Consider the following 25,713-nt stretch of genomic DNA (forward strand, 5'->3'; position numbering starts at 1 on the left):
TAACTCATAAAAATTTCATGTTTATTTTAGAATAATATGAGACATTCTGGGTATAGGAGAAAGTATTATGCAATAGCATATTACATAGTAACAACATCATTACTGCATAAATTTTTCTGTAACTTTCTACTGCCATAAAACAGTTTTTATTATAATACATGACATGCTAATAAAAATATCATAATATTGATTTAAATATCGCATGTCATTTGAATTGACACAGATTCAGTGATTACAATTTTCATACTTATATAGTTATAAATATATGTGTTGTATTTAAACATTTTTTTTTTGGTGACTGTATTGCAAAAAGTAAAAACATACTAATTAAATAGCTGTTTTTAATTGGTATATTATGTAATTTGATCAGTATTAGTTAATGATTATTAATCAATAACTAAATATATGTATATCAGATCCTGTTAAACAAATAGCCCTAAATCTATAAAGCAGTCTCTTTTTTATACTAGGTTATATTTGAATATTGAAAGAAGTTACTAAAATTCATTGCTATCTGTAAATTTTATTCTGTTTAACAAATCTATAAATACCTGTAAAATATTCAGTTACAATCTAAAGATACATTTATTTTTTTTTATTTTTTTTACGAGGAGCCACAAGAAATATGAATATGAAAAAATTCAGAAATCAAAATAGAAAGCAAACATTATGAAATTAACAAAATGTCTTAACTGTGAGTAATGTCCGATAAATCTATTTAATCTGCTTCATAATCACAGTTCCTGCATTCATATTAAAGCATATTGTGACTAAAGTAATACAAATTTACAACAAGCAATCTTATAAAATCCTGAAGTGCATGCCTATCACAATGCAAAAAATGTTAGTAAAATTTGTACATAATGGAGTTCCAAATAATATCCATAAGTGGTGAAATATAAGTTGATTATGAAGAAAGAGTATAAATCCTTTATTAGAACTGAGTAAAGAAACATAATCCAATAAAAAGAATGTACAGTGTTATACTTCTGCTATTTGAATTTAAATTATTATGTTTGAAATAAATTCACCACCCATAGTACTTTTTTCATAATATTACATTTCATGTACATATTCTACTTAATTTCAAAATATTAGCTTACAGAAAATTTATACTTAATTAAAATACGTAAGCAATATATCGACTCTCAATATTACTAAAGAGAGTCACAGAAAAGAGTCCCTCACAGCCTGTGCAAGACTTTCATTTGAGATCTTCAAGTCTTTCAAGACGTATGCTGATAAAGGACCAGAATTACAACATAAGTTTTCTTAAAATAAAAAAAAGATTGATAATAAAAACATATTTTTTTCTATATAATTAAATGTGTTAAGTATGTTCTGCAACAAAATATGTATTGGATACAATACATTGTTCGATGCAACATTTTAATTACATCAGTCTTACGACCTTAGTACAAGTTCATGATTTATGTCAATGATATTGCAAAAGATATATACCAGTATAAAATAAGTGTTATAAAAGGAACTCTTAGAAAAGTATTTCGTCTAGAAACTCTTACTACATTATAAAAACTTTCAGATCTTAATAAAACAAGTATTCTGAAAGAATTAAAAAAATTATACGCTCGCTTGGATACAGCAATTCATCTTTAAATATTATGTACAACATAATTCACGAAAATCAGCGTATTATTTCTTTGTATGCTGCCTCAGTTTATAATAATTTGTACAAAATAAAACTAACGAAAACATTTACTTCTGAAAGTACTTTTCCCCCAATTAAATAAAAGTATAAATTGCAAATATTTACCAGTGATTTTTATGTATATCATTGTTCAAAACTATATATGTAAAATTAAATGTTTATAATATTATGCAATATTTTACGACTATAAAAATTTGAATAGCATTGTTTTTTAATTTAGATTTATGCAACTGACTTCATTAATCTTGAATAGTATATAACAGCATTTATGTATTATCCGCTTTGATGTTCAGTATACCTTTGCACGCGCAGTCACAGTCATTTAACTCTTAATATAATTCCATTGATATAACTGTGTTATTAAAGATTGTGGATGTTAGCCATACACATAGCTCATTTTTTATAAGATTAAAGAAGAGAATGCATGGTGAATATTTCTATGATGATTCCGCTGTAACTTCTGGTGGTGTACTTACTGCTGTTACCGCTGATTTAAAAGCTGGGATGAATTCAGCAGCATTTGGATTTAGTGTACTCTGAAAATTTTCATTTAAATAAATCCAGTAACGCGTATCCTATAAAAGAGTTTCAATGCACTTAAATAGATTCATACCTGCTTAGCAAGATCATCGTGCATTTTTAAATGACTGAGTTGTTGACAAAGTTCAGCACTACTGTTCTCAAATGTGTTTGTAGCAGTCGATAAAGTGATAGAATTTGTATTTCTTTCATGTCTTTCATCTTCCCACATTGCTTTTAGACATTCTTCCGTCAATTCCTCTTCCATCAATTGTTGAATTACCTAAAATTTTGGAATTCCCCATAATGAAACATTTACAAACTATCCCACTTTAACTAATATTTCGACAACAAAAGTACTACTCAACCTCTTTATCAAATTCTTCCTCGTTTTCCATCCATAGATATTCCGAGAAATCACTTTCGTCTGATCCTTGAACATCAATCTCAGATTCAAAATTATTTTCCATGTAAGAAATAATCCCTGTTTCGTGTCCATAGTCATTCCCAGAATGATTACTTGGAATCTTCATTTTCATTCCAAATGTATATTTAGCAAAGTAACGAATAAATATCTATAAACATATGTAACTTCATATAATTTTAAATTATATTTGGATAATTATATAAAGAAACTGACTCCTTTTTTTGTACAGGTGTATTTACTATTACAGTATAAATTATTTATATTTGGATTAATAACAAGTATTTTTTAATGAAATAATTATATGCAGATCATTAAATGAAATATGTAATCATACGAATGTATTAAGTATCGAATTAAAAAGAAAAGAAGGGAACCTTGAATCCTCTTTACGCGTACGAAGCTTACGAGTCAAATGTTTAAATATGCGATTGCTTAGTTTACACATATGGTAGCATAAACATTAAAATTACATTTTTTTTTTGTAGAAACTAGCCTATTCTTGAATTTACTTTAAATTGATTATTAAACGCATCGGCAACTAAAAATTTCGAACAGTTTTGCTTATCGCATTGTGGCAATTCGATGAAATAAAATATCGCTTGACAGATCTGTTACAAGGCAACCATTTTTAATCGTCTACTTTTAGCATCGACAAAGTAATAATTATTAATCTGTATCCATAATTACAAAATGCGATCACCGTTGTAATAGGACATGATTTCTCATTGAACGTAAAGTGTAAACATACCTTTTAACAGTGTAGTTTCTGACAATTTGTGATAGAAAACACGATTTACGCAGTTCATGGGTAATATACGTGTCGTGCAACACAAATTAACCCTTGAAGTAGTGCTGCGATTGTGCTGCCGCCACATACAAAAGGAGCAATGCACTTTATGCTCTAGAAGCAGATAAATATTGATTTCTCATCTTAATTGATTTTGATCGGAATATTGCAATCATTGTACGTGATTAAACGTCGCATATTTTATTTCTTTCCGATTTTACATATTGTATATTATTCTATATAGTTTTCAAGTATTCAATGGATTTACAAATTAAAGATTAAGTAACAGAATTTTCGTTATTTTATCAAAAAAACAGTAAAAAAATATAATTCTAAAGTTTTATAAACGTCATTTTACACAAAGAAATAAATTATACAAAGTAATTAACTGTACAATTTCTATGTATAATACATATAAGTGGTAATACATACTAATTTGCTACATATATTTTAAATCCATTTAAATACAAAAAAAAATAATTCCAAGGCATTTACAAATAAATGAAGAAAGTATGGAGGAATGTTTTTCATAAATGTTTATTTTTAATTAATAACATGTACATATTTCTGCTGTGTCATTTCTCAATATGCAAAATGTGAAGTGATACACATGAATGTAACTTAGCTTCTTTCGACTGTAGAAGGGGAAGATTTCTATTGTTTTCAATTTTGGAAGAATCCATGGACAGCGAAAGAAGCGCCAACCATGAACTCTATTATTTAAAATTTAATTAAAAAATAGGTACATAATGTAAATGATCGGACATTTCACCTTTATTATATTTCCCCTTATACATATACGAAAAGTCCAGATTGCACGTGAGCATTTAATATACATAGTTAATTTAGCAAAAGAACAGAATAGTTTTGCGCAACTCAATTGAATCTTTTTATCACTTAAATGACCCCACCATGATTCGTTTCCTACTTCATTAATCATGTACATGGTAGATAAAAATGTACGAATGTAGAAGGAATGAAGTCATGAGGTCTAGTGTGCGTGGTGCCTGTAATAATGAAGTACTTTTTAAGTTCCAAAATTTTCCGAATCTTCAGATTTTTGAAATCTTAAATTAAAAAATTTTTGAATTTCTAAGTTTTCTAAATTTTTGAATTTCCAAATTCCCAAATTTTATACAGGAAACATACAAAATAAAGAATCACCGAGTATATACTCAGTAGATTTGAAACATTGTAAAGGCGCACGCGCGTAACCCTTAGTTACTAGAAGTATTTTAGAACCAATCAGAGTCAACCTGCGCAGAACAAATGAAAACCGGTCGTTCGACAACCCTATTTTCTCGTCGAATTGACTGTGCATAACGTGCACTGGATCACGTAGTGAGAAGAATCTATCATGGTCATTGGCACTATCCACTAATTTGACTTGTGTAGTTATTTACACTGAAGCGAGTATCGTGTGATTGGGTAGGCTGTCTGACGTGCGTGTGTTGACGTTTCATCAAAACAAAGCAGAGTCTGGCGTCTCGCCGAGCATTTTACTACAGTAATTCGTTGCGAATGCGTCGTTTCTGGGCTTACGTTAACAAAAGTGTTAACTGTTTTGTACGTGCGTTACCAGTGGACAAGTGTTGTGGGCCGTAATGTCGTCCACCGTAAAATTCACTTCGGATGAGATTCTAGGCGGTAAGCGAAGCTCTTGTTTTCTCGAACGATGCAAGCAGCTGTCAGTTTAATGTCGCGGCCATTTCGCGTGATATGGTTGACGCATAAACAAATGCAATCTGTATTTCTTTCTGTGTCGTAGGCGTATTAAAATTTATAAAACACAATTGTTTTACAAAGTAATTAATTTCTCGTAAATGATTGTAACATCATTGTGACAATAATTCCGACATAATATTAAGCATGTTTAACTTCGAAGGTTTTGGCGCGATATCATATACCGGTGTCATTTTACGAAACAAATTGTTCAATTTTTCGTTTAGAAATGTGTCGCAAATCAATTTTTCAGTTTTCCACTATTTTGTATAAATTGACTGCTGTTTCACGCATATAATATGTATAAATATTGAATGTTCATAAGTTGTGCGATATTTCATTTTCTTTTATTGAAAGTATTTTTCTTTTTTTTTTTAGTAGACTACTACGATTATAGTTATTAATAGTTGTAGTTTCAATTAATTTCATTTGTTAACTATAATATTTGGAGATTAATTTCAAATATCAGGCTGATATTTTCAGCTAAAATAGCTTTGATGACAATTGACAATTGTTTATAACATTTTTAAATTTATTTCTCGGATAATATTGCGAAATTGTAAGAGAAATGAAATGTTTTTTCGAAAACTTCTTTCTTTCGAATGTACAATATTTAGTCTTTTCTAAATATTTAGTAACGGTTGGTTGGTTGCTTATATTAAAGCATGCTTTCCACGAAGGGTAAAAATGAAAGAAAGAAAACAGCTTTATTTATGTTTCTCTGACGGTCGTAAAATATGTTCATGAACGGTACGAATCGAAATATAATTTTAATGCACATTTAGAATATTCAAATAAGAAAGTTTTATGAGAAATTTACTGTTATAAATTAGCAATCACCTCATGTTTGTGTAACTTTTATGGCTCGAATTGTTCGTATCATGGAGAGTCACGAACAAATTCGTGAAAAGTAAAGATTTTTTTATAAAAATAGATCATTTCGTTATTTGTAGTTACAGAATTACACGTTACATCGAGCAATTGGGTCAGTACTCCAAAATATCACGAATCGTTTTGATCGTTTCGTTGAAAAGGGTTCTAATAAACGTGTGTGGCAGTTGGCCAAGTTCAGGGACATGCCGGATATCCGCTTTGTTTCTTGCTTACCATCGGTGATTCTGTACATTTAAGTACATATACTCTGAGAAAATCGTAGGAAAACGTATGGACGTGTCCAGTGTGACGAAGACGAGACGAATAATTATTCCAACGCAGTTACTTCTTTTTTATATTACCGCGAATTGCAGGTATTTCTTTACCGTGATTCGGTACAAATATATATAACGAGTGTTGGTTAAATTTAGCTCGGTAGAGAAGTAATTGCAATCGGACCGGATATCCGACGATACGCTTACATTAGTTATCACTTCCTGAAAAATATTGGTCCCTTCCGGCGAACACCGTTTCTTCTATTGCATAGCTTACGTGTCGTCCTCAGGAGCATCATGTACCAAGGACAACAATAGGGAGCGTCGTTACGTAGAAAAAGTTACTCGTCGAAGCTAGCTTACTATTTAACAGGTAACTTTGAACGTGACTCACTTCACGAACCCTTACCCCACACTGCGTCGTCTTTTTCTTGGTGAACGTGCCTGAAAGCATGCACCTGCGTTGACCATTAAGCGGAGCAATTGGTTCCAATAAGTAGCAGAGGAACGTTTACGAGATGTTTCGACCTGAACAATATCTACTCTCGGACGTCGGTTGGCTGGGTCAATAATGAAGCAGACCTACGGAATGCATGACCTATGATGCATCGACTAAAATTGGATACTCGAATATCCGATTAATATCAAGTTAAATATAAGACAGAGAAGACTTTGATTGTTTGGTGGATATTTGATCTGGTCTTCGGTAATTATTCTGCTTTTCTGGGAATATAAAAAATATAATTCAAGAAGATATTTGTAATTGTTCGGACAAACGCGCGTTACACATGGTGAAGTATTCAAATACGAGGTTAAGAGACGTCGTCGTGTACGCCCCCAGAATGTTTGATTGAAATGACGGGACACGTTTACGTTTATTTTTAACCGTAAACGTCCGTTGGCGGATTTTAATTCAATTTATTAAATCTAACTCGTGATTTCATGGCACGTGACGTTTCCTGGTCATTTTCGTGCGCTTGTCTGTCTGTATCAATGAATACCACTTGAAATAGTTGGTAGTACAAATGCGAAGATTTATAGAACTCGATTCGAGAATTTGGTAATTATCGAGTTGACATATTTGATCCTTCACGGTCTTTGGTAAGTTTCCTTTTCGGTCGTTCTTGATCAAAGAATTAACAATGGATAATTCGTTCGAATTGAACAAAATATGAGCCCGCGCGTTGTTACATCTTGCGAGACTTTATCGTGTTTAGCCATTACAAGGAAGCTTTTATGCCGTTGCGAAAATAGGCCGTTCGAAGCCACGGTTGTCGATCCTTAATTAAGCCTTGTCTCGCTTCATAGAACCAGAAGAATGTCTTATTTATGCGAAATGCGACGTTAGTCTTCTAAATGAATAATCTTTTCTGTAGTCAGAGCAAACTACTTTACCTGCTCGAATATTATCGCTATGAACGTGTCGGTATTCTGACCTGCGTTAAAATGCCCACGCACCTTTTAGTAACTTAAGAAGCTTAACTCCTTAGTCCAATATCGCCCTCTTGTTTCAAGACAATCTTTGGAATTCACGATAGATCATAGTTGAATCGTCGTTGTTATTAAATATTCGATGTTCAATATTTCATATCATTATTTTTCATCGTATTTTTATCTACTTCTTTTCGTAGCCCGTACACATTGACAGTTAATCAACGTTATCTCGTTTACGATGCATGCGATTATCGACGGTATACGTTGTAATTCAGTATGTTTGGTCAGATGTGATTGTAAAAAAAAGGAACAGATAAATATAGGAAGAAAGAAAAAGTGAGTCAGGTCGAAGAGTTTTTGTTAAGCGGTGAACATGTTGCATCGTAATATACTTGCAAAGTCAACACGTGTGTCCTTGTTGCGCACGTGTTCGTTTATTTCGATTGAACGGACGAAGCTCCTCTTTAGACAGCTACATAGAGGAACGAATTCAAGTCATCCGGCTGTTCTTAAAATTCTTGTCATTGAAATACTTGGCATTCTCATTCTTTTCGGTAAAACTCCCTAGTTCAGGTAAATATCGATGTCTTACTACAAAATTTCTTCACTTTTTCTTTAACAGAAAGCTGGAAGTTTCATACATAATATGAACAGAAGAGTTAATCGATAATTATAATAGGCAGTTCCTATGAAAATGAACCTTTTTGTATGGCGGTTCCAAGTCGAACGACGCTTCTGTTTCTTCGATTTTGAGCATATGCTTCTAACGTGTCTTGCTAGAAAGTAATGTCTGATGATGTTTGATAACATTACTAGTTGACGCATTTTCATCATGTTTATTTTAACCATATCACGAGATATTAGGTAGTGACAATTCCCTATTTTCTCTAAAGATATGTTTTTGAAGCACGATTTACCCTCCATTTTTAGCACTCAGAATTTTAAACGTTGACACTTTAATTTCGCGATGTTGTATAAACTGTTGAAAAAAACAAACAAGAATTTATTAGTTACCATAGCGATAGGAAAACGATATTCACATAATCATTATGTATGAAAATGGTAAAATAATGTCAGAAGAGTGTGTTGCGCATTTGTCAGGTAAATGGAAATAGTATTAATATTAACGACGATACAAATATCATTAATTAAAATTGAATTGAGTCACCGATTGATAAACCACAATGCGAGTGTAGGTCTTCCTTTCCGTTGTGCACGTGACACTGTGTACTAACCACGTGGAAGTGATTCGCGAAACTAGAAGAATTTACACATAGCATCTTAATGATATTGCGTGTTAATAAATGGAGCCTGGATTCCCCAACGAATGTGTTCTTTAATCGTCTAATCTTCAGTTTAAAAGTTCAGTCACACTTTTCGCTATCTGTTTCTGCGTTTCAAAATTTTTTAATAAAATATATAATACTATATTTCAGCATGTTCGTTTAATTTACGATTCGGTAGAATGAAAAAACGATAAAACACTTTTATTCTTCGCTAACGACGCAATGTGCTATACGTATAAGTGCTACGTCAGCTGGTGAACCTTGGCCATGAACTTTCTTCACAATCGAGTCGATGATTGCTCGATTTCTACGAACGCGTATCTCGTGTATCGATTTCTCACGTTCACGATATTCGCAGAAGGATGTTTCTAACATTTCTTTCGATAATAGTTGAAAGAAGAATTTAATCAAAGTTTCATTTTGCTTAATAATAATAATTTTATTTTGTTTGATGTGCACAGAATCATGGGTGGAATTGAATCCTATACCAGACAGGATAACACCGTTACCATTTAGTGCTGGCGGAGAGGAGTATCTACGACTTCTTCGAGAAGCGCAAAGGGATTCCTTACCTTCGTCCGCGAAGCATTCTCTAGCCTCTTCTCGTCGAGGCACACCAAGAGATAGGTAACTAACTTACTTCTTGTGTATGTGTATAAGGTATTGTTTCATGTATATTCACATGTACGTATATATGTATAGTGTTTTTTAGCAAAATTTGTGTGTGTCGGGCAGTGCTGCGATGCGTAAAAAGTCTTGGAAAAGAACTCGGAGGGAACTTTTGGAGCAGTGACAAGCGAATTTGACGGAGAAAATTTGTAGAATTTCCAAAAATCTCTTGGTTATGATTTTGACACTGCTAGTAAAATTAGATGCTATTAATTTCAAAAAATTGTAATTGTCTGCGGTTGAATTCTTAGAAGCGCTATTAGGATCTGTTTTTGTCTTTCGTATGCATACGAGTATCAAGGAACTTGAAGAAAAAAAATATATAACAAGTGGAGTATCTCATGAGTCAGATGCCAGTTCGAAATAGCCGAGAGAGGATCTTTTTCTGTACGGTCCCTTTGTACTCGTAGGCGTTGGAACATTTCAAGGACCGACTGGATAGAGGAGAGTAAAAGCAAGCGTACTGTCATTTTTGTGCGTGTCGGTGATCCTTCTGTACAAGTGGCTTTCTTTTTATACCCTTTTTACTCGCATTCTTCAGTAGCATTTCGGCCTCGTAGCTTCTACGGTGCCATAGACAATAAATCCTTTGATGTTTTAAATTCACCTGTCTAGGAAAATACGATGTTTATAATGAAAATTTGTTTATTCCAAACCGTTATGTCTAGTTGACACTCGAGATTACGACTTGCGACGCAATTCTTTCGTTTCCATCGTTTGTCGAGATAACGCTTTTTCAAAGGCTACAGGTTCTAACAAAATATTGACGTCATGCACCGTGTCTTTCTATGATCAACTTTGTCGATACGCAGCAGCGAACTGTACCGACACGGCGTTTATCTGTTTGCTTTTCTTTTCTTTTTTTTTTAAACTATTTAATCTTTAACTTTGCGATTATACTTTCATGTAGTATCGGTCGATTAGTTAGAGACTCGATGCTGCTGCTTGCATATGCATAAAAAGTAATTAGGACAAATTTCACCTCCGAAGATTAACATGTTCCCGAGACTTTACTTGCTAATTACTTAATTAATTAAGTCCGCTCCGAAACATATGCTAGTTTCTGTCCAGTCGGTTCAGTCTGTTTATTAGGTTCGCGTATGATTCGAAGACTCGTATTTTCAGAACGCAATAATCTTCGTAACACCCAGCAAGTTTTAACTCTCTCGGCTACCGGTGCTATTTAAAAAAATATATCTCGATCGATGTTGCAGCTCATTATTTGCGACGTTCGATCGTGTGCCGCAGATGTTCGATGAGGTCATTTATTATCTTCGTAGTTCGGTGTGAAAGATAGAAAAAAAGTCATCGTACGATAGGGGGGTCATTCGATAGAATGTTGCAAATGCATATCCGCGGAAAGCACTGATGACACGATTCTTATAATATTTTTTTTAATTCTCAATGATAATTGTTCATTATGCTCCATGAACTAATTCAGCGATCGAATAACGAGATAATTAAATAGAAAACAATAGCCAATTTTAAAGTATTATTAATTGCTCCTTTTTTACAGCAACGATCACAATGAGTATTTATTTGAGAAAAATATGTTTGTAGTCCGAAGAGCCCACCAAACAGTCCCAACACGGAACTCTCGACCGAAGATGAACTCAAAGGAGTCTACATAAATTACTGTTGCAACAAGGTCAGTTTTGTAATTGATTTTTAATCTTGTGTGCTCGTTTAAGCTGCGATTACATATAGAGAGCACGTCCAACCTTCATAGTTTATCTATACATAACCATTATCATGGAAGAATGTATGTACTCGTATGTAATCATTGTGAAATATGCTTCTTTACGATCGTGTCACAGCAGCCGTCGATATTTCATAAGGTAACGAAAGATTGTTATACTTTCGAATAGCGTCAATGACCAATTGATTTGAAATCTGGTAAAATTGCTTATGTGGACGTGAGGAGTAATTAATTAAATTCGGACTTAAATAGAATTTCTATTATCAGACATTGTTTTATAAACGTTTAACGATTGGTGTATGTTTTTAGTTTTGCTTGAAAAACATTGGTGTTTTCGGAAGTTACAGGGATATCGGTAAACGGATCGTTGTAAAAAAGCACGATGAAAATAACAGCCAAGACGATTGCACCGGGGCATTATGAGTAACGTTGATAACGAACCACGAAGAGAGACGTACAGCGATGAGGATTTTCCATGAGTCAGTTGCTCAACCGTGTTTGCAACCGTGTGCAACTTCTCTTTGTGTGTAGCTTTGTGAAAGCAAGGTCTCTTGGAAAGCATGCAGTTGGCTGGAGTCTCTCTTTGAGAATCTTCGAATTCCTTCTCCTTCTAACCGCTTAGATAACGGATTAAAAATAGAATGGCTTATAAGTTTTCTGTTCCCCTGTTTCGGTATATTCGTTTGCAACAGTAATGCTATCTATGATACTACGCTTATTTGTCTCTTACTTCGGCCGGCGTTTTAATTCGAACATTTACACCGCGTGCGATAGATAAATATTTATCGAGCTACTGCGAACGAACGTTCTTGGTATTCGTGTGCAACGAGAAAAAGGTGTTTTCCTAAAACCGCAACAATCTACGTCGAAGAAGTCGCGAGTCTATCGTGACCCGCTTATCGGCGAATTATACGTATATATAAATTCACCAGGAACTCGTTAGTCACGATATCTTTTTACGCGCATACAAATCGCTGTTCGCGAAACCTTGACAAACATCGCAACGATATCGATCAGTTTCGGTGAAAATATTTCCGGTTTTAATATAATTTTCGAGTATCGAGAAGCGGAGTCACGAACGTATGCGTATATTATTGTCGATGTATATGTCTAGCATAGATCGTTCACCTGCGTTTGTGTTGCGCGCTTGAACGCGCGTGTTGGTCCGTTAACGGAGGGACAGATCACGCGATCGCGAACGAACGAATCGGCGCTCTCCACTATGTTTGCGTTCTTCTCATCTCTGTGCAAAAACCGGTCCTCCCGCGATGTGTTGTATCGCGTTCGAGAAAACGAGTTCGACTTCTCGCTGTGAGGTGAGTCGGACTTCAGAAAAAGGGACACTCGTTACCCTTTCATATCATGTATTAGGTCTCATCCACGCTGTTTCTCGGTTCGATCGAGCATTACACCATTCTGTAGATCGTGCAGAGTAAATGTACGGATACTCTATCGTGAAACTTCTCGCAAGTTCTCTCGAAAGAATTGTAGTTAATCGAACGCAGAACCGACTGTGAACGGATCGCTAACTTGAATGAAGCTTTATACGGGATTAAATCACCCGTTTGTTATTGTCTATTCCACACGAACGCGTTCTCGTTGTTCCGTCAGAAGCGATAAACGTTGTAGAAACTTTGGATAATAGATATCTGCTATTATATAATATTAATTGCGTCGATGATACCTTGCGATTCTTCGCTACCGCCCAAAGTCTATTTCCTAAAGATTACAGATACCGTACAGAGACTAATTCATCGTGTGATAGTTTTTCGCGGGTAATCTGTTCATTTTTCGTAGAAAGTCGAATTCATAAGAAACGCAATACGGAAATGCACCGTGAGAAAGAAGCTATGCGAAAAAAAATTTCTCTCTAGTCTGTTACGTGAGCAATGCGCGCTTAGCACGCGTTCCATTTGTGGAATCATGTTTCTCGGAGCTGGTCGTGTAATTCCATGAAATCGTAGACTCTTTTCGAGATTAACTTTATTTTACTGGCGTTCAATCGGTAGACGCATTTAATACGCATTTGACACGGAAAAGTTGTGCGAATGTCACTTTCAGCATACTACTTCGGTTGTTGAACTGTACAGGTTCCGCATACTCTAGTAGGTTGTTACATTGGCTGCGTTCATTTATCGCGTCTGTAGATCGGAATCGTACTGTTCCGCGAAAAATTCGCATCGATTAGTTTTTTGCTGCAGATTGCTTTTTGTAGTTTTCCGGTGTAGAATTCAACCGTTCACTTTCGATTTCTGTTGTTTCCGCGAAAGAATTGTTTTGAACGACGAATCTTAATTTACATTAAGATTGCGATTGAAAAAGTATTGAAAACTGTAAACAAATTTTGAGGGATTAATTTAGCAATTAAGAACCCACCTGGCGATGAGTACATAACAGACAGTATGATAAATAAGAAAACGTGTCAATAGACACGTATACCCGTATTATATCATGCGAGCTTCGCTTGAATGTGTTCGCGTTTATTTTTATCTTGTTGATTTGATCGATCGATTTGTTCTTTTTTTCGAAACTTGATGTTTACGAATCTGAAACTGTATATGAATCAGCGAGCACGGGCTAAGGTAATTACAAAAGCTGCAAATGAAGTTGAGGAATCAAATTGGAGTACGGAACTTTCCTATCTAATGACGAGCATACAATAGACGGCATTATAAACGTGGAAACGCGATAATCGACACGTACATCCGGATTATACCTTGCAAATTTCATAATTTTCAATACGCCTGTTTCAGTAAAGTACTTTATTCTTTCTAACAAAAGAAGCGCACTCTTCTTTATTGTTCGAGAAACGACGTTAGAGGAACAATTTCAGGATTTTTTTCAAATTCCTAAATTCTCTAATTGCTATTTTTCCGAACGTTAACGATGCCAAATGTTCTTAAAAAGTTGGCGAATCCCTAGATTGTCACGTTCTTAAATTTGGAAGTGTATCGATGACCGACGAGTGACTGGGCTTCATTTCCGTTCATTATCATTTTCCCTAGGGAAATGAACCGTGTTCGATACCGTAGAAGAAACGGGGCTTGTTATTGACCCTCTCTCGAGGCTTCACGCGGAGGACGTAACGTGGTACGCGGTGAAACGTTGCCAAGGGGTTTCCACCGAACGAGTCCGAAAGCACGTCGGCCAGTGAACGCGTGTAATTCTTCGGTTATTGCGCTCACGAAACGGAGTAAGAGACGTCTCGAAGAAAGGAACTCGCGACGATAATGGCAGCGAAAGAGCGAGAGGAGAGGTACCAGTTTGCTTTTCAACGGCGTCACAGTAGTTGCTAACCAATCCGAAACCGTTCTGAGATCACACCATGCGCAATATCGAATGAATTCGTCAGGTCTTGCAAAGTGTGTTATACGTAGTGGCCGTTTTACCAAGGGCAAAATATGCGTGACCTGGTTTCCTTCGATTGTATATACTTAATATCGATCATTTTTTATGCCTCGAACTATCTCGCGCAATTGGTATCGAAGGCGTTAATATATATAAGCTCGTATGAATGTTTTAGCAGGAAATCGACTCGTTTGTACTTGGGTATCGACGCTCGGCACACTGGACAGTCTTAAAAAATCGTTTCCGTTTGATTCACGCCTTCAATTTTCAACGTTAAAGTATTTACATATGCGAGAATGCGAGCGAAGATGCTCAAGGATATCCTCCGTTGTTTCTTCGCGAATACCCTGAATACCAAATGCCGGTGGGTCGTCTGGATGCCCCGAAACACGTAGGATGGCGATAATTCACGGATGTAAATAAATTACAAGTTTCCTTCATGCCTGTTTTGTTTCGAACTATAGAGAGAGAACGTTTTCCAACGGAAATCGTGGTTTTGTCGTTTCGCATGATCTCATTGAACGTAATCATCGTTTTATAGCTTGTAGAATGACCGAGTTGTAGCTCGATGGGCGATCCTTTTAAGGTTATCTCGTGTGTCGTAGCCTAGATTGATCCAGTCCTTGGACTGGACGTTGTTACGCTGTTTATTTAAGGCCGTTCACCTCGTCGATTTACTTCATAATGTTTTCATAATTCAGGTTTTTGCGTAATAGCCACTTTCTTAGAATCAGCTTATGATTCAAATGCGTCCATGTTCTTAATACAGAGGAATTACACGCGAACACGGTTTCCGTTAAATGCTTGTGGATTGAGTTTCACGCATTTCAGAGGGTTCTTTCTATCTTCTATTTCTGCGGCCATAAAAAAGCCAACGCGTAGATTTAATTTCTCTGGGTGAATAGGATTTTTCTAACTAAAAAAATAACTGCTGTAAATCAATCGTCGACCAACGCGGATCGGGAGATCCAATAAAACCGATTTAGAATCGTAACGTTTCCGTCAGATTCCCACTCTTTCCCACTCTCCGTATTTACGGACCGAAATGTTTTCGAACTATCTACGTGCTTGATAAATCTACATTAATTTAGGCGCAGTTTAGTAGCTTTTGTTTATTATGCGTTTCTTAAAACGCTATTTCGGGAAATAGTACAAGCGCCGTGTTTAGCGAACTTGCCAAAACATTGAAATAAATTGGATCACGGATGACGAGCGTGAAATGTCGCTAAAAATATTATGGAAGGTGTTCGTCGCAGTTGATGCGCTGGCAATGGGGGTCGTCAATCACCGACGCTATGTAAAGCATACTTTCCACTTTGCCAGTTATCGCTTTAAATATATGTATTTTATCGATTTCTGTAATCGCAGTTTCAATGTGTTATGCGTTGTGTTATAACGCAATATGCTTAGGAAAAACGATTCCTTTGTTTTAAAAGGCAAGAAAATTTTTATTTCGATTTGTTACATTTGTGGGAAATTATTTATACATAGATTATATGAACATTTATTATGCGAAAGAAAATTATGTAGCACAACTGTCTTTGTGCTCTACCGTTTTAGACTGGTCGATAAATTCTGGTTTATCGGTGATAAAATGATAAGCTTGTAACACAACGTATACGATCGGAGAATAAATGTTTCAACGAGTTCGTTTTTTTTTTGGTAGGAAATTTTTATTCGTGTCTTGAAACAAATTGATTTGTCATCAAGTTTTTATTCAAAGTAATATTATTATATTTTAATCGTTTCATTCGTAAAAACGATCTATATATAACTAATTTATATCGTATAGATTGAAATAGCAGTATTACGTTGTTTACAAACAACCGTACGCCTCATTTAATATTTCTCAGATATGTCGATTAATCGCGTTAGTGTCACGACTGGTCGATTGCCAGTAAGACAGTTATCCTTGGATACTCTCCTCTACTAGTCATAGATAAGAATTTTTCGTCTCTCATATCGCTATGTAATTACATTTTTGTATGCACCATAATATAAACAGTATTGTTAATTGCATAGATACTTCTGACAAAAATGATCGATAATTACTTTTTATTTAAACAATTTTATAGAAATGTCAGATTAATTGGTCAGTAAAGTCGTTTAAAATCATAGTCCACAATATAACATAGCATGACGCTCTGATATGTAAGTCTTTCATGAATTAAGCGTGTAAAAGCAGCTTTGTATTGTCCTGTATAGAATGAACAAGGTAAACTGATAGGCAGTTGTGCATTTAATGTTACATACTACGTGAATCTTCAGTTTCACTGGATGATATGAGATCCACCTGTACGACTTAAAAACTATTAAATCGGTTCGTCAGAGATTATAGAATGAGTTGTGGTCGACAACTGAAGCTTTTATAATAGTATTTAGTTTCCATTTCCAAGGACACCGTGATACAACAATTCTAACACTTACGTCTTTCTTTCCTGCAGGAAAATGAACTTTTGGAGAAAAATACCGATTGGATCTATGAATGGAGTTCGCGACCAGACCAGGCACCGCCAAAGTATGAACCTACTACACTTAAATTTCTTTTTTTTAAGAGTATATATTGCTATGCAAACATTGAATTTTTTTTTATTCGTGCAGAGACTGGAAATTCAAACATCCTCAGGGAATGAACAAGAAGAAATCTTATAGCATTCGTACTACGAAAGTGGGCAAGATCGGTTTGTTTTCCAAAGAGGTTCTTTATACGCTGTTCATTACGAATATTTTGTCCGTGTTGGTTGGAGCGGGCTTAGGGTGAGAAAACTTATTTAGCTGCACGTATAGGTCTTAAATCTTTCTCGATTAAGATCACTGTACTCGTGAAAGAACATAGTTCAACAAAGAGGCAATTGAACCCTTTCTTAACTAGAAGTATCTTTAATCGTGTATGTTTTTCAGAGTCTGGTTGACCAGGCGAGGATCGATAACGTCCAGCATAACTATCGAGTGAAGAAAAGAAAAACGAAATAACCACGTACACGAAAGTCAGGATTGTCGCGCTAGAATTTGCAAGAAAATGGAATAAAAGGGTCGGTTTAATCGAACTGCAAGAAAGACTGAAGAGAGCCAAGAGGGTTGATCGAGCCTAACAGACACGCAACACCATATTTCGATTACCCCGATTTAATTATTAGCACTTTATATCTTAATCTTCTTCCCTGCCTGAAAACTTAGCGGTGTACTTATTGAACGCCGTATTAATAATGTAAGTCGTATTTGCAGTTATATGCTTAGGCAAAAAAAAATGCTTTAAAAAAAAGGCAAGAAAAATAATGGAAAAAATAATATGATATATATATTATATATATCTAGCGTTATTGTGGAAACAAAAATATGTCCATTTTATACCATTTCTAATGCGTTTCTATCTGCGGTAATCCGTAGGGTATAGCTTGGATAGTATTTATCTATAATTATTACTCGTTACTTGAGAAAGCAAAACGATTTGAGAGAGGTTAAAGAATGTTCATTATGTAAGAAAGTATATGCGTTCGCGTTTGATAAATAAAGAGGAAGAAGGATTGCATTTACTTGAAAAAGAAAGGATTATATATATACATACATATATATATATATATATAAACATACACAACATACATATGAATATCGCGATTTAAATCGTGATAATTCCTATTACATTGAAATCAAAGATCAATGTTGGTACAAGTCTGAAAGCGCGTTTTTTGCGAGAGAAAGTTTGATATCGCGTAGGAAACGGGAACGATGTTATGTATTTAGTTAACGCAATGTCTGATTACGTTCTTTAATCGAATTTTAATGAAATACATGAAACGTTTCGATAACGTACGTATAATGAGAGTTTGATTATTTTCTTTTCGTTCTTACATTTATGGGTTTTTTATTCTGACAGTGAAAACGGTATAAATTATTTAAAACATCACATTTTAATTTCGAGTTTGCTATTAATTAAATACAGAACTGTCAATTTTAGCATAGTCATATTCGTTGTATTTCTAGCTTTATATATTTATTACGAATAACAAGAATCGATAATATTCTTCGACGATTTTATATTCTATAATTTTCCGTAAAAATATAATCAATAAATTACAAAAAAAATACATATATACATATATGATACTGAGAAAGAAAGATAAGTAAAATGTGACACTACAATCTTGATCGAACATCTTATATATATTCGAAAAAAATCTGTATCCCTTATGTATCGTGATTCCAATTTGTTTTTGTTTCAAAAATATATAATTAATTTATGTCCGTTTTTTATATCGAAATAATTACAGTTCTGTAAATTTATGAAACGCTTTTCTCGACAGCACAATGTGTGATTTGTATGAAACTATTACAAAAAAAAAATAATAAAAAACTCGATAATGATTGCATCGTGTAGACAATTTTCTAAAATTTATTAAGATTATTTTTTACAGAATACAAATATATAACACGTATACTATGTATTAACTGTAAGATGCTGTATATTATGAGGTAATGCGCATTTGATGTAAGTAGAGTTTAGAGACGCAAGTTTTTTTGTATTTTCAATATAATTCTGTATATTATACACGAAAATCTCTTACTATCAACCTTTATAGCTGAAGTTATACGCGTCTGAAAATATCTGTGTTGCTACGTATCCTCAGTTACCTTCCGCTCATCGCAATTTTATTAAAAAAATCCTGCAAAATGTACATATAAAAGTAGTAGAAACTAATTCACCAAAAACATGAACATCCAAGCAAACTCTGTTCATCTTTCATAACTTCGTACAATTAACTTAACAAACAACCTATAGACACATATTCGATTAATTTTTTGAACATGACGAATAACGACAATCCGAATATCAATGAAAAAAATATAAAAATATTCGTTAGAGTTTTCCCAGTCGAAAAGAGCTGCGAATCTTGCGCGAAGATCGATACAGAACGAAAAGTAATTAAATGTATCTCTGTATTAAATATTTCACGAATATTCTCATTATTATATTGGATGTCTGTTCACGTTCAGAAAATATACATAAGATGCTTGCAAGAGATGCAACCGAACAGGATAGCCACAGTGAAAAAACCATCTTATTGGTGTTTTCAAATTGACGATATATTCCACGATTCCTCCCAAGAAGAAGTGTATCGTGTTTCCACGGAAGAGCTTGTGCCAAAGTAAAGTATATCTGAAGACTTTCGTCCTCAGGCACTTTGTTTCGTAAGAAATATCAAATAGTACTAATCGTAACCAAAAACTGAAGGAATCAAATTTAAGAATTTTAGACGGAGTAAGTTGTATTTTAATGGGCTTCGGGCAAACGGGATCGGGGAAGAGCTTCACGATTAGTGGTGTAAGGAACAATTGGGAGGTTCGTTTTTACCGAGCACTTCATAATTTTATAGTACCGTTTCGTTTCGACAGACCTTGAATATAATAATTAGGTTTCTTTTCTTAGCACAGGGGTTTGGTTGTACGGCTAATATCCGATATGTTTGCTGAGAAAATGCACAGGAAGAAAAGTAACAAGATACAATATTGTGTCAGTTACGTCGAACTGCATGGAAAAGAAGCAAAAGACTTGTTGATTTACGATACTGAGAACAGGGTCAGAATAAATGAGCGAGATCCTTTCAAGGTATTATGATATCAAAACAATGATGGGAGTATTTTGCATAAATTTTAAACGTAAACACTGTAGAATATTTCTATGGTACTCGTGGAGAACGAGGAGGAGGCTCTTAGAAAAATATTTGAAGGAGAAGTTAGAAGATCAACCGTAAAAGGTTCGAGGTATTCCGTATCTCATTTAGCTACCGCTGTGATCACTTTTCATGTGTCTAACATCAGCTTAATTACATCTTGGGGTACTGTGACTATGGCCAAGGTACAAATCAACTGCCTCGAAGGTTTCCAAGGTCCCAAAATTCAATCATCTGCTTTTTTTGTAGATGCATATCGTTGAAGTGGCTGGAATAGGAACAGTAGGGAAAAATAATTGTTGGAAAGCGGCCATGGATGTCGGTATCGCTAACTTGACGAAGACTCAACTCGAGCAATTCTTCTCGTACTTATCGGAAGAAAGAATATCTGCTAGTACCTTGATACGTTCTAGTAATTTATTGAAAATCTTAGGCAGCGCGTTTTCTGTCTCGTCCATAATCAGGTGATTAAAAGAAAATTCATGACAATCGATCAAATTAAAAACTTAACGATTTCATATTTAATGCTTTGATAGGTTCATATCGCACATTCGCATCAAGGAGGAGGATCTGAATATCACATTGTCCACTCTAAGATTTACCGCGAAAATCGCAAAACTAAAACCAGTCAGAGTTAAAGAAAATGTTCAATGTCAGCCCGATTTGTTGCTGTACAGACTTCAGGATGAGGTGAACGCTTTGAAGAAGGAATTGATGATGAACGATTTGTTTCTTCATCAAGAGTCTCCAATGAATGTCTCGAAATCACGAATGGAGCAAATTAATCGTAGCGTTTTTAAATTTTTGGATGGCAAGATTTCGGATTTCACGTTGTTTAATGTGTCTCAGGCTCAAACACTGTTGAAGATTATCAAGGATTTATATAACAGGTTCCATCATCTTTGTTATATACAATGTGAATTAAGATTTAAGGTACAAATAATCGAATCGGCAGATTGACTTCCTCGGAGCTCGAAGTTGCTAAGTTGAAGGAGACGTACGAAAATGTTCTGAAAAGTACAGCGCAAATGAATACCCAGTCAGCCGAGGTACTTTTATCGAATGTTTTATTGTTAATAACTTTACCTACTATTTTATTAATACATAAAGTATAAAACGAACGTAGGAAGATATTTTGCCTACTGATAGTCGGAGGAATATACAAGAAATTGAGAAATCTACCGAAGAAACGAGTAAAGAAGTTGGAAGTTTAAATGAATTTGGTAAAATTAATTTTAACATTAATGATATTCAGTTATGTAAAATGATTATGAATATTGACGCAAAATATTAATAGGTATGACTCTGGGACCTTACAAGAGAGAAGAAAAAGAAGAAAAGCTTAGCGCGGAAGGAATGCTTCTAAATAAAAAATATTCATTAATAAGTGGACAAATTCATAAAATTGATATCACAGAGGTTAGAATTTGCTGTATCATCGTTAACTATCATTGGTTATTACTTATTCATATGTATTGGAAAAGGTTCGTCAAATGTTCGAGAACTTTTTGAAGGAAAAGAGAGAATACGCAAGAATCAAAGCGATGCTGGATAAAATTGGAAAAATGCTAAACGTCATGCGACCTAGATTCTCAAACACGATGGAAAAATATTTTCAGGTACAATTGATAACGAAGTACTCGGTATTAATTTGCCCTGAATTTCCGTCAATATTTTTTTAGGCAAAGAGGAATCTGGATAACGTGCGTGATGCATTAAGTAAACATCAGCAAATTCGATACATTATGGAACCAGAAGTTTCTAACAACGTTAAACAGGAAATTCCGGAAATTGAGAAGATGATCCATCGCGATATATTATGTCACGAAAAAATATTAATAAATTTGGAGGAAGAGGTGAAACAGGAACAGGACGAGATTGACAAATTATTCGAGCAGTATGCTGAAATGTGTTCGAAGTTAGAATCAGGGTTTCGAGAATACTGTAAAACCATGGATCTGTTATTGTATCATAACGATAAGCCAATGAAAATGTTGTTGGAACCTGTTGAACAGAAGTCATTAGAAACAATGCGACAAAAGTTCAACAAGTTTCAGCGCGCGATGTTTCGCAAGATCGAGGTAAATTAAAATATATCGAAGTATCGTTACATGGCTCTTTTTTATTTGACTTAAGAAAATTTTCCCTTGTATGGATTTTCATGTATATTAATGATTTTGCTCCATCATCGTAATGCACGGAAATCGCGGCATAGTATCATTAGGTATAGCAAGTAATGTATTAGATCTCTATGGGTATTCATTTATATGCTTGCTTCGCAATTTGTATTAATCCTATAGCCTCGTTCAGAGTCATATAGCGAGACTCCAGTTTACTAAGATATCTAACATATTGATTCTATTACAACATTTTACTTGTATCAGGACACAGCTAGAACGAAGAAGCGCATTTCAATTGTAGCCGCATGTGAATGCGTATTAATTTAGAAACAATAAAATATACATAATTCGTAGCAATAGATGTAGAAGTGTAATGTATGTATAACAAAATAAAAGTATTCTATTGTAATTTAGATCTTTAAAATGGTAAATAATCCCTGAAGCAATCTGTCAGCGTAATTCGCGTTAAAATCATCTTATTTGAAAATTAATTTTATCATTAAGAGAAAGAAAATTGGTTGTATTTACTAATTAGAACGATTCGAACTTCCGATGTCTACGAACGTTGGTTAAATCGGCTTATCCGACGCTTGGTGTCACGTTACTGAATTGTGTACAGAAATTCAGTCAACGATCCGGCAGTCAACATGATTGTGCGCGAAATCTATGTACCAAATAATTCGTGAGCATCATACGATCGACAATTACATTTCGTCATTCATTTTGCAAAGTACAGAATTGCTTCTGAATCGCGGGTAATTTAAAATTCGTCAAAGTTTAATGATAGCATTTTCTTCTCTTCGGAATTCTGATAAAAGTGTAATGTCAAAATTACGGATTTGAATACGTTCTTAATTCTGTGTTGAATCTGTCTTTCACCGAAGAAGTGTCCTCGAACAATCATAATAAATAAAAGAGAATGGCTAATAAAGAGAATATGTTAGTAAGTACGGAAGAATTGTTGTACATTTCTTATAAGAAAGATTAATATTTGTATGCTTTTGCTAGTTGAAGAAAGAAAAGTATTTCGATATGTTGTTGAAGGAAGGGAAAAGATACGTAGTCGTAATGCAGGAATTGTATGATCATTATAAAACAAGTTCGGTCGAATATAAGGACCTGCTATATATGATGGATCGTTATACAAGAGTAAGTTGGAAGCACGAAAGATGTTAATTATTTACTGTCTCTTCAATAAATTGTCTGGTATAGTATAAAACACAGTTAAGGGAAGACATGGAAGAATTCAAGGAGTTGGTCGAGGAATTAAATGACATTGTAGAGGAGGAGATAATAGACGAAGATGAAGACGAGGATCAGTTTGTACCTATAGATCTGGAATTTGAAGAAACAGACGAAGAAAATGAGGATGAGTTTGTTCCCATGGAAGTGGAAGAGATCGAAGAATCAGATGAAGATGATATTTTTTTTCAGGAAGAAATTCGATATTTTCATAACATAATAAATCAAAGGAATATCTTGGCAAATATAGAAATAATACTTCTGCAGATACTTAATGGATCACAGATGAATCTACAATTAACAGTATATTCGAACTTGAAGATTTTTTTAAAAAATTATTGTGAAGAAGTGAGAGCAGTCCTCAAACACAATGTAAAATTTATAGAATCTCTAAATGATTATAAGAAGAAAGAATTAGCCAAGAGAATTCAAAATAAATATAAAAAACTGCAGGAACTTTTAAATGATATTATCGAGGTAAGGTTTATAAAAATGTTTGTAGGCAATATATATATATATATTCATTTTTAATTTCTCTTTTCCTAATGCAGAAACAGAAGTTTTTCACGGAGATTGGGGATATAATTAAATGTAAGCGAAAATAATACAAAGAATTTCTGTTGTAAAAAGAAAATTAATTTATTTTTGTAATTAATTTCTTATAATATTTCTATTTTGTAATAAAACACATATTTGTTAAGTTATATAAAAATGTAACGTTCTAGAATATGTAAAAATGCATTTTTAAACATTACCCCTGATTCAATTTAACACGTGACTCTTTTAAATTTCGATTAGTTGGCGCGCTTTCGAGCCGCCTATGTCAATTCTACTGCACATGCAAAGTGCAATATTTCGGCACTTTGACGACGTAGTGTGGTTCCTGAGGCATTTAGAAACAAATTTCTATTAGGGTTTGATGCGTTTTGATGCCTAGTAAAGGCAGAAAATCAATTTTTGTCGAATTCGGTTCAAAACGGTACAGGTGGCGCCATCTAGCGGCGAGCGGCGGAACTACGAAAAACTAAAATTTCGATTTTCTCGAAAACTAGGGACTTTTCCGAAATTCTGAGATATACAAATTGTTCCTTGTGGCCTAAGGAATCGAACGAATCTAATTATAGCTGCCTAGGACCATTATTAAAGAAAATAGAAAAATAGCCCATTTCATGGACTAAAAAATTGCCGTCCATCTAGCGGCGAAAGTTGGAACTACAAAAATAGAAAATCTCGATTTTCTCGAAAACTACGGACTTTTCCGAAATTCTGAGATATACAAATTGCTCCTTGTGGCCTAAGGAATCGAACGAATATAGTTACAGCCTGCTAGGACCATTATTAAAGAAAATAGAAAAATAGCCCATTTCATGGACTAAAAAATTGGCGTCCATCTAGCGGTGAAAGTTGGAACTACAAAAATATAAAAATGCGATTTTCTCGAAAATTAGCGAACTTTCAGTACTTCCGAGGTGGAGAAAGTGTTATGTGATCGCATTAGAAGCAAAATAAAGCAATAAAAGTTTCCTGAAAGCTTTAATAAAGAAAATAAAAAAAAAGGCATTTTATGGAGAAAATTTGTTGCGCCATCTAGCGGCAAAACTGCGAACTAAACTGAAAAAACGTATGTCCGAACACGCGTTAAAGAAAAATATAAGAAGTAATATTTTGCAACTTTGACGACTTAGTATGCTTCTTTAGACATTTCAAAGCAATTTTTGTTGAATAAGTTATTCATTTTTTTGCCTATTAAGCCCAGGAAAGCAATTTTTATTTGACCCTTTAACGCGTGTACGGACATACGTTTTTTCAGTTTAGTTCGTAGTTTCGCCGCTAGATGGCGCCACAATTTTTCTCCATAAAATGACATTTTTTTTATTTTCTTTATTAAAGCCGTTAGGAAGCTTTTGTTGCATTATATTGCTTCTAATGTGACCACATAACACTTTCTGAGCCTGAGAAGTACTCAAAGTTCGC

At 34.3% G+C, this 25,713-nt stretch overlaps 3 protein-coding genes and 1 long non-coding RNA gene across 11 annotated transcripts; 2 read left to right on the top strand and 2 right to left on the bottom strand.

Moving 5' to 3' along the window:
- On the bottom strand, positions 1-3,516 carry Paip2 (polyA-binding protein interacting protein 2). Of its 3 annotated transcripts, none has more exons than XM_003701386.3 (4): positions 3,364-3,516; positions 2,557-2,763; positions 2,283-2,471; positions 1-2,205 (listed from the first exon to the last, which is right to left on the bottom strand). In XM_003701386.3, the coding sequence occupies exons 2-4, from the start codon at positions 2,725-2,727 to the stop codon at positions 2,107-2,109; spliced, it is 459 nt and encodes a 152-aa protein (XP_003701434.1). In that variant the 5' UTR covers positions 2,728-2,763; positions 3,364-3,516; the 3' UTR covers positions 1-2,106. The 3 variants fall into 3 exon arrangements, with proteins under 3 accessions (XP_003701434.1, XP_012136253.1, XP_012136252.1); XM_012280863.2 differs by lacking the exon at positions 3,364-3,516 and adding an exon at positions 3,086-3,240; XM_012280862.2 differs by lacking the exon at positions 3,364-3,516 and adding an exon at positions 2,990-3,011.
- A 1,220-nt stretch (positions 3,517-4,736) lies between these two features.
- Positions 4,737-19,254, top strand: BNIP3 (BCL2 interacting protein 3). Its single transcript, XM_003701385.3, has 6 exons — positions 4,737-5,049; positions 9,454-9,619; positions 11,222-11,309; positions 17,153-17,226; positions 17,310-17,465; positions 17,610-19,254. Exons 1-6 carry the CDS (start codon positions 5,007-5,009, stop codon positions 17,659-17,661), a joined length of 579 nt encoding a protein of 192 aa, XP_003701433.1. The 5' UTR covers positions 4,737-5,006; the 3' UTR covers positions 17,662-19,254.
- Positions 4,900-9,456, bottom strand: LOC143265580 (uncharacterized). The gene is made up of 2 exons (XR_013040194.1): positions 8,875-9,456; positions 4,900-8,685 (listed from the first exon to the last, which is right to left on the bottom strand). It is a non-coding gene; the product is annotated as an uncharacterized LOC143265580 (long non-coding RNA).
- A 156-nt stretch (positions 19,255-19,410) lies between the features above and the next one.
- On the top strand, positions 19,411-24,476 carry LOC100883947 (kinesin-like protein KIF9). 6 transcript variants are annotated; one of them, XM_012280854.2, is made up of 15 exons: positions 19,411-19,625; positions 19,701-19,852; positions 19,953-20,046; positions 20,134-20,313; positions 20,377-20,562; positions 20,627-20,841; positions 20,914-21,267; positions 21,333-21,426; positions 21,504-21,600; positions 21,675-21,796; positions 21,862-21,996; positions 22,060-22,458; positions 23,506-23,646; positions 23,710-24,216; positions 24,291-24,476. In XM_012280854.2, exons 1-15 carry the CDS (start codon positions 19,512-19,514, stop codon positions 24,342-24,344), a joined length of 2,844 nt encoding a protein of 947 aa, XP_012136244.2. In that variant the 5' UTR covers positions 19,411-19,511; the 3' UTR covers positions 24,345-24,476. The 6 variants fall into 6 exon arrangements, with proteins under 6 accessions (XP_012136244.2, XP_012136243.2, XP_076394670.1 ...); XM_012280853.2 differs by having other exon boundaries at positions 19,411-19,852; XM_076538555.1 differs by having other exon boundaries at positions 19,411-19,852; positions 23,722-24,216.
- Positions 24,477-25,713: the final 1,237 nt, after the last annotated feature.

Source organism: Megachile rotundata, chromosome 13, assembly GCF_050947335.1.
Source record: "Megachile rotundata isolate GNS110a chromosome 13, iyMegRotu1, whole genome shotgun sequence".
Lineage (NCBI taxonomy): Eukaryota > Metazoa > Arthropoda > Insecta > Hymenoptera > Megachilidae > Megachile > Megachile rotundata.

Bases quoted from the DNA above. Each gene is read 5' to 3' on its own strand.
- Paip2 (XM_003701386.3), bottom strand. From the start codon at position 2,727: ATGAAAATGAAGATTCCAAGTAATCATTCTGGGAATGACTATGGACAC. The intron at 2,472-2,556 runs GTTGAGTAGTAC...CCAAAATTTTAG, and splicing joins AGGAAGAATTTGATAAAGAG to GTAATTCAACAATTGATGGA. The intron at 2,206-2,282 runs GTATGAATCTAT...GAAAATTTTCAG, and splicing joins ACGATGATCTTGCTAAGCAG to AGTACACTAAATCCAAATGC.
- BNIP3 (XM_003701385.3), top strand. From the start codon at position 5,007: ATGTCGTCCACCGTAAAATTCACTTCGGATGAGATTCTAGGCG. The intron at 5,050-9,453 runs GTAAGCGAAGCT...TGATGTGCACAG, and splicing joins TTCGGATGAGATTCTAGGCG to AATCATGGGTGGAATTGAAT. The intron at 9,620-11,221 runs GTAACTAACTTA...ATATGTTTGTAG, and splicing joins CGAGGCACACCAAGAGATAG to TCCGAAGAGCCCACCAAACA.
- LOC100883947 (XM_012280853.2), top strand. From the start codon at position 19,512: ATGACGAATAACGACAATCCGAATATCAATGAAAAAAATATAAAAATA. The intron at 20,563-20,626 runs GTACAAATCAAC...CTTTTTTTGTAG, and splicing joins GTACTGTGACTATGGCCAAG to ATGCATATCGTTGAAGTGGC. The intron at 21,427-21,503 runs GTACTTTTATCG...AAACGAACGTAG, and splicing joins TGAATACCCAGTCAGCCGAG to GAAGATATTTTGCCTACTGA.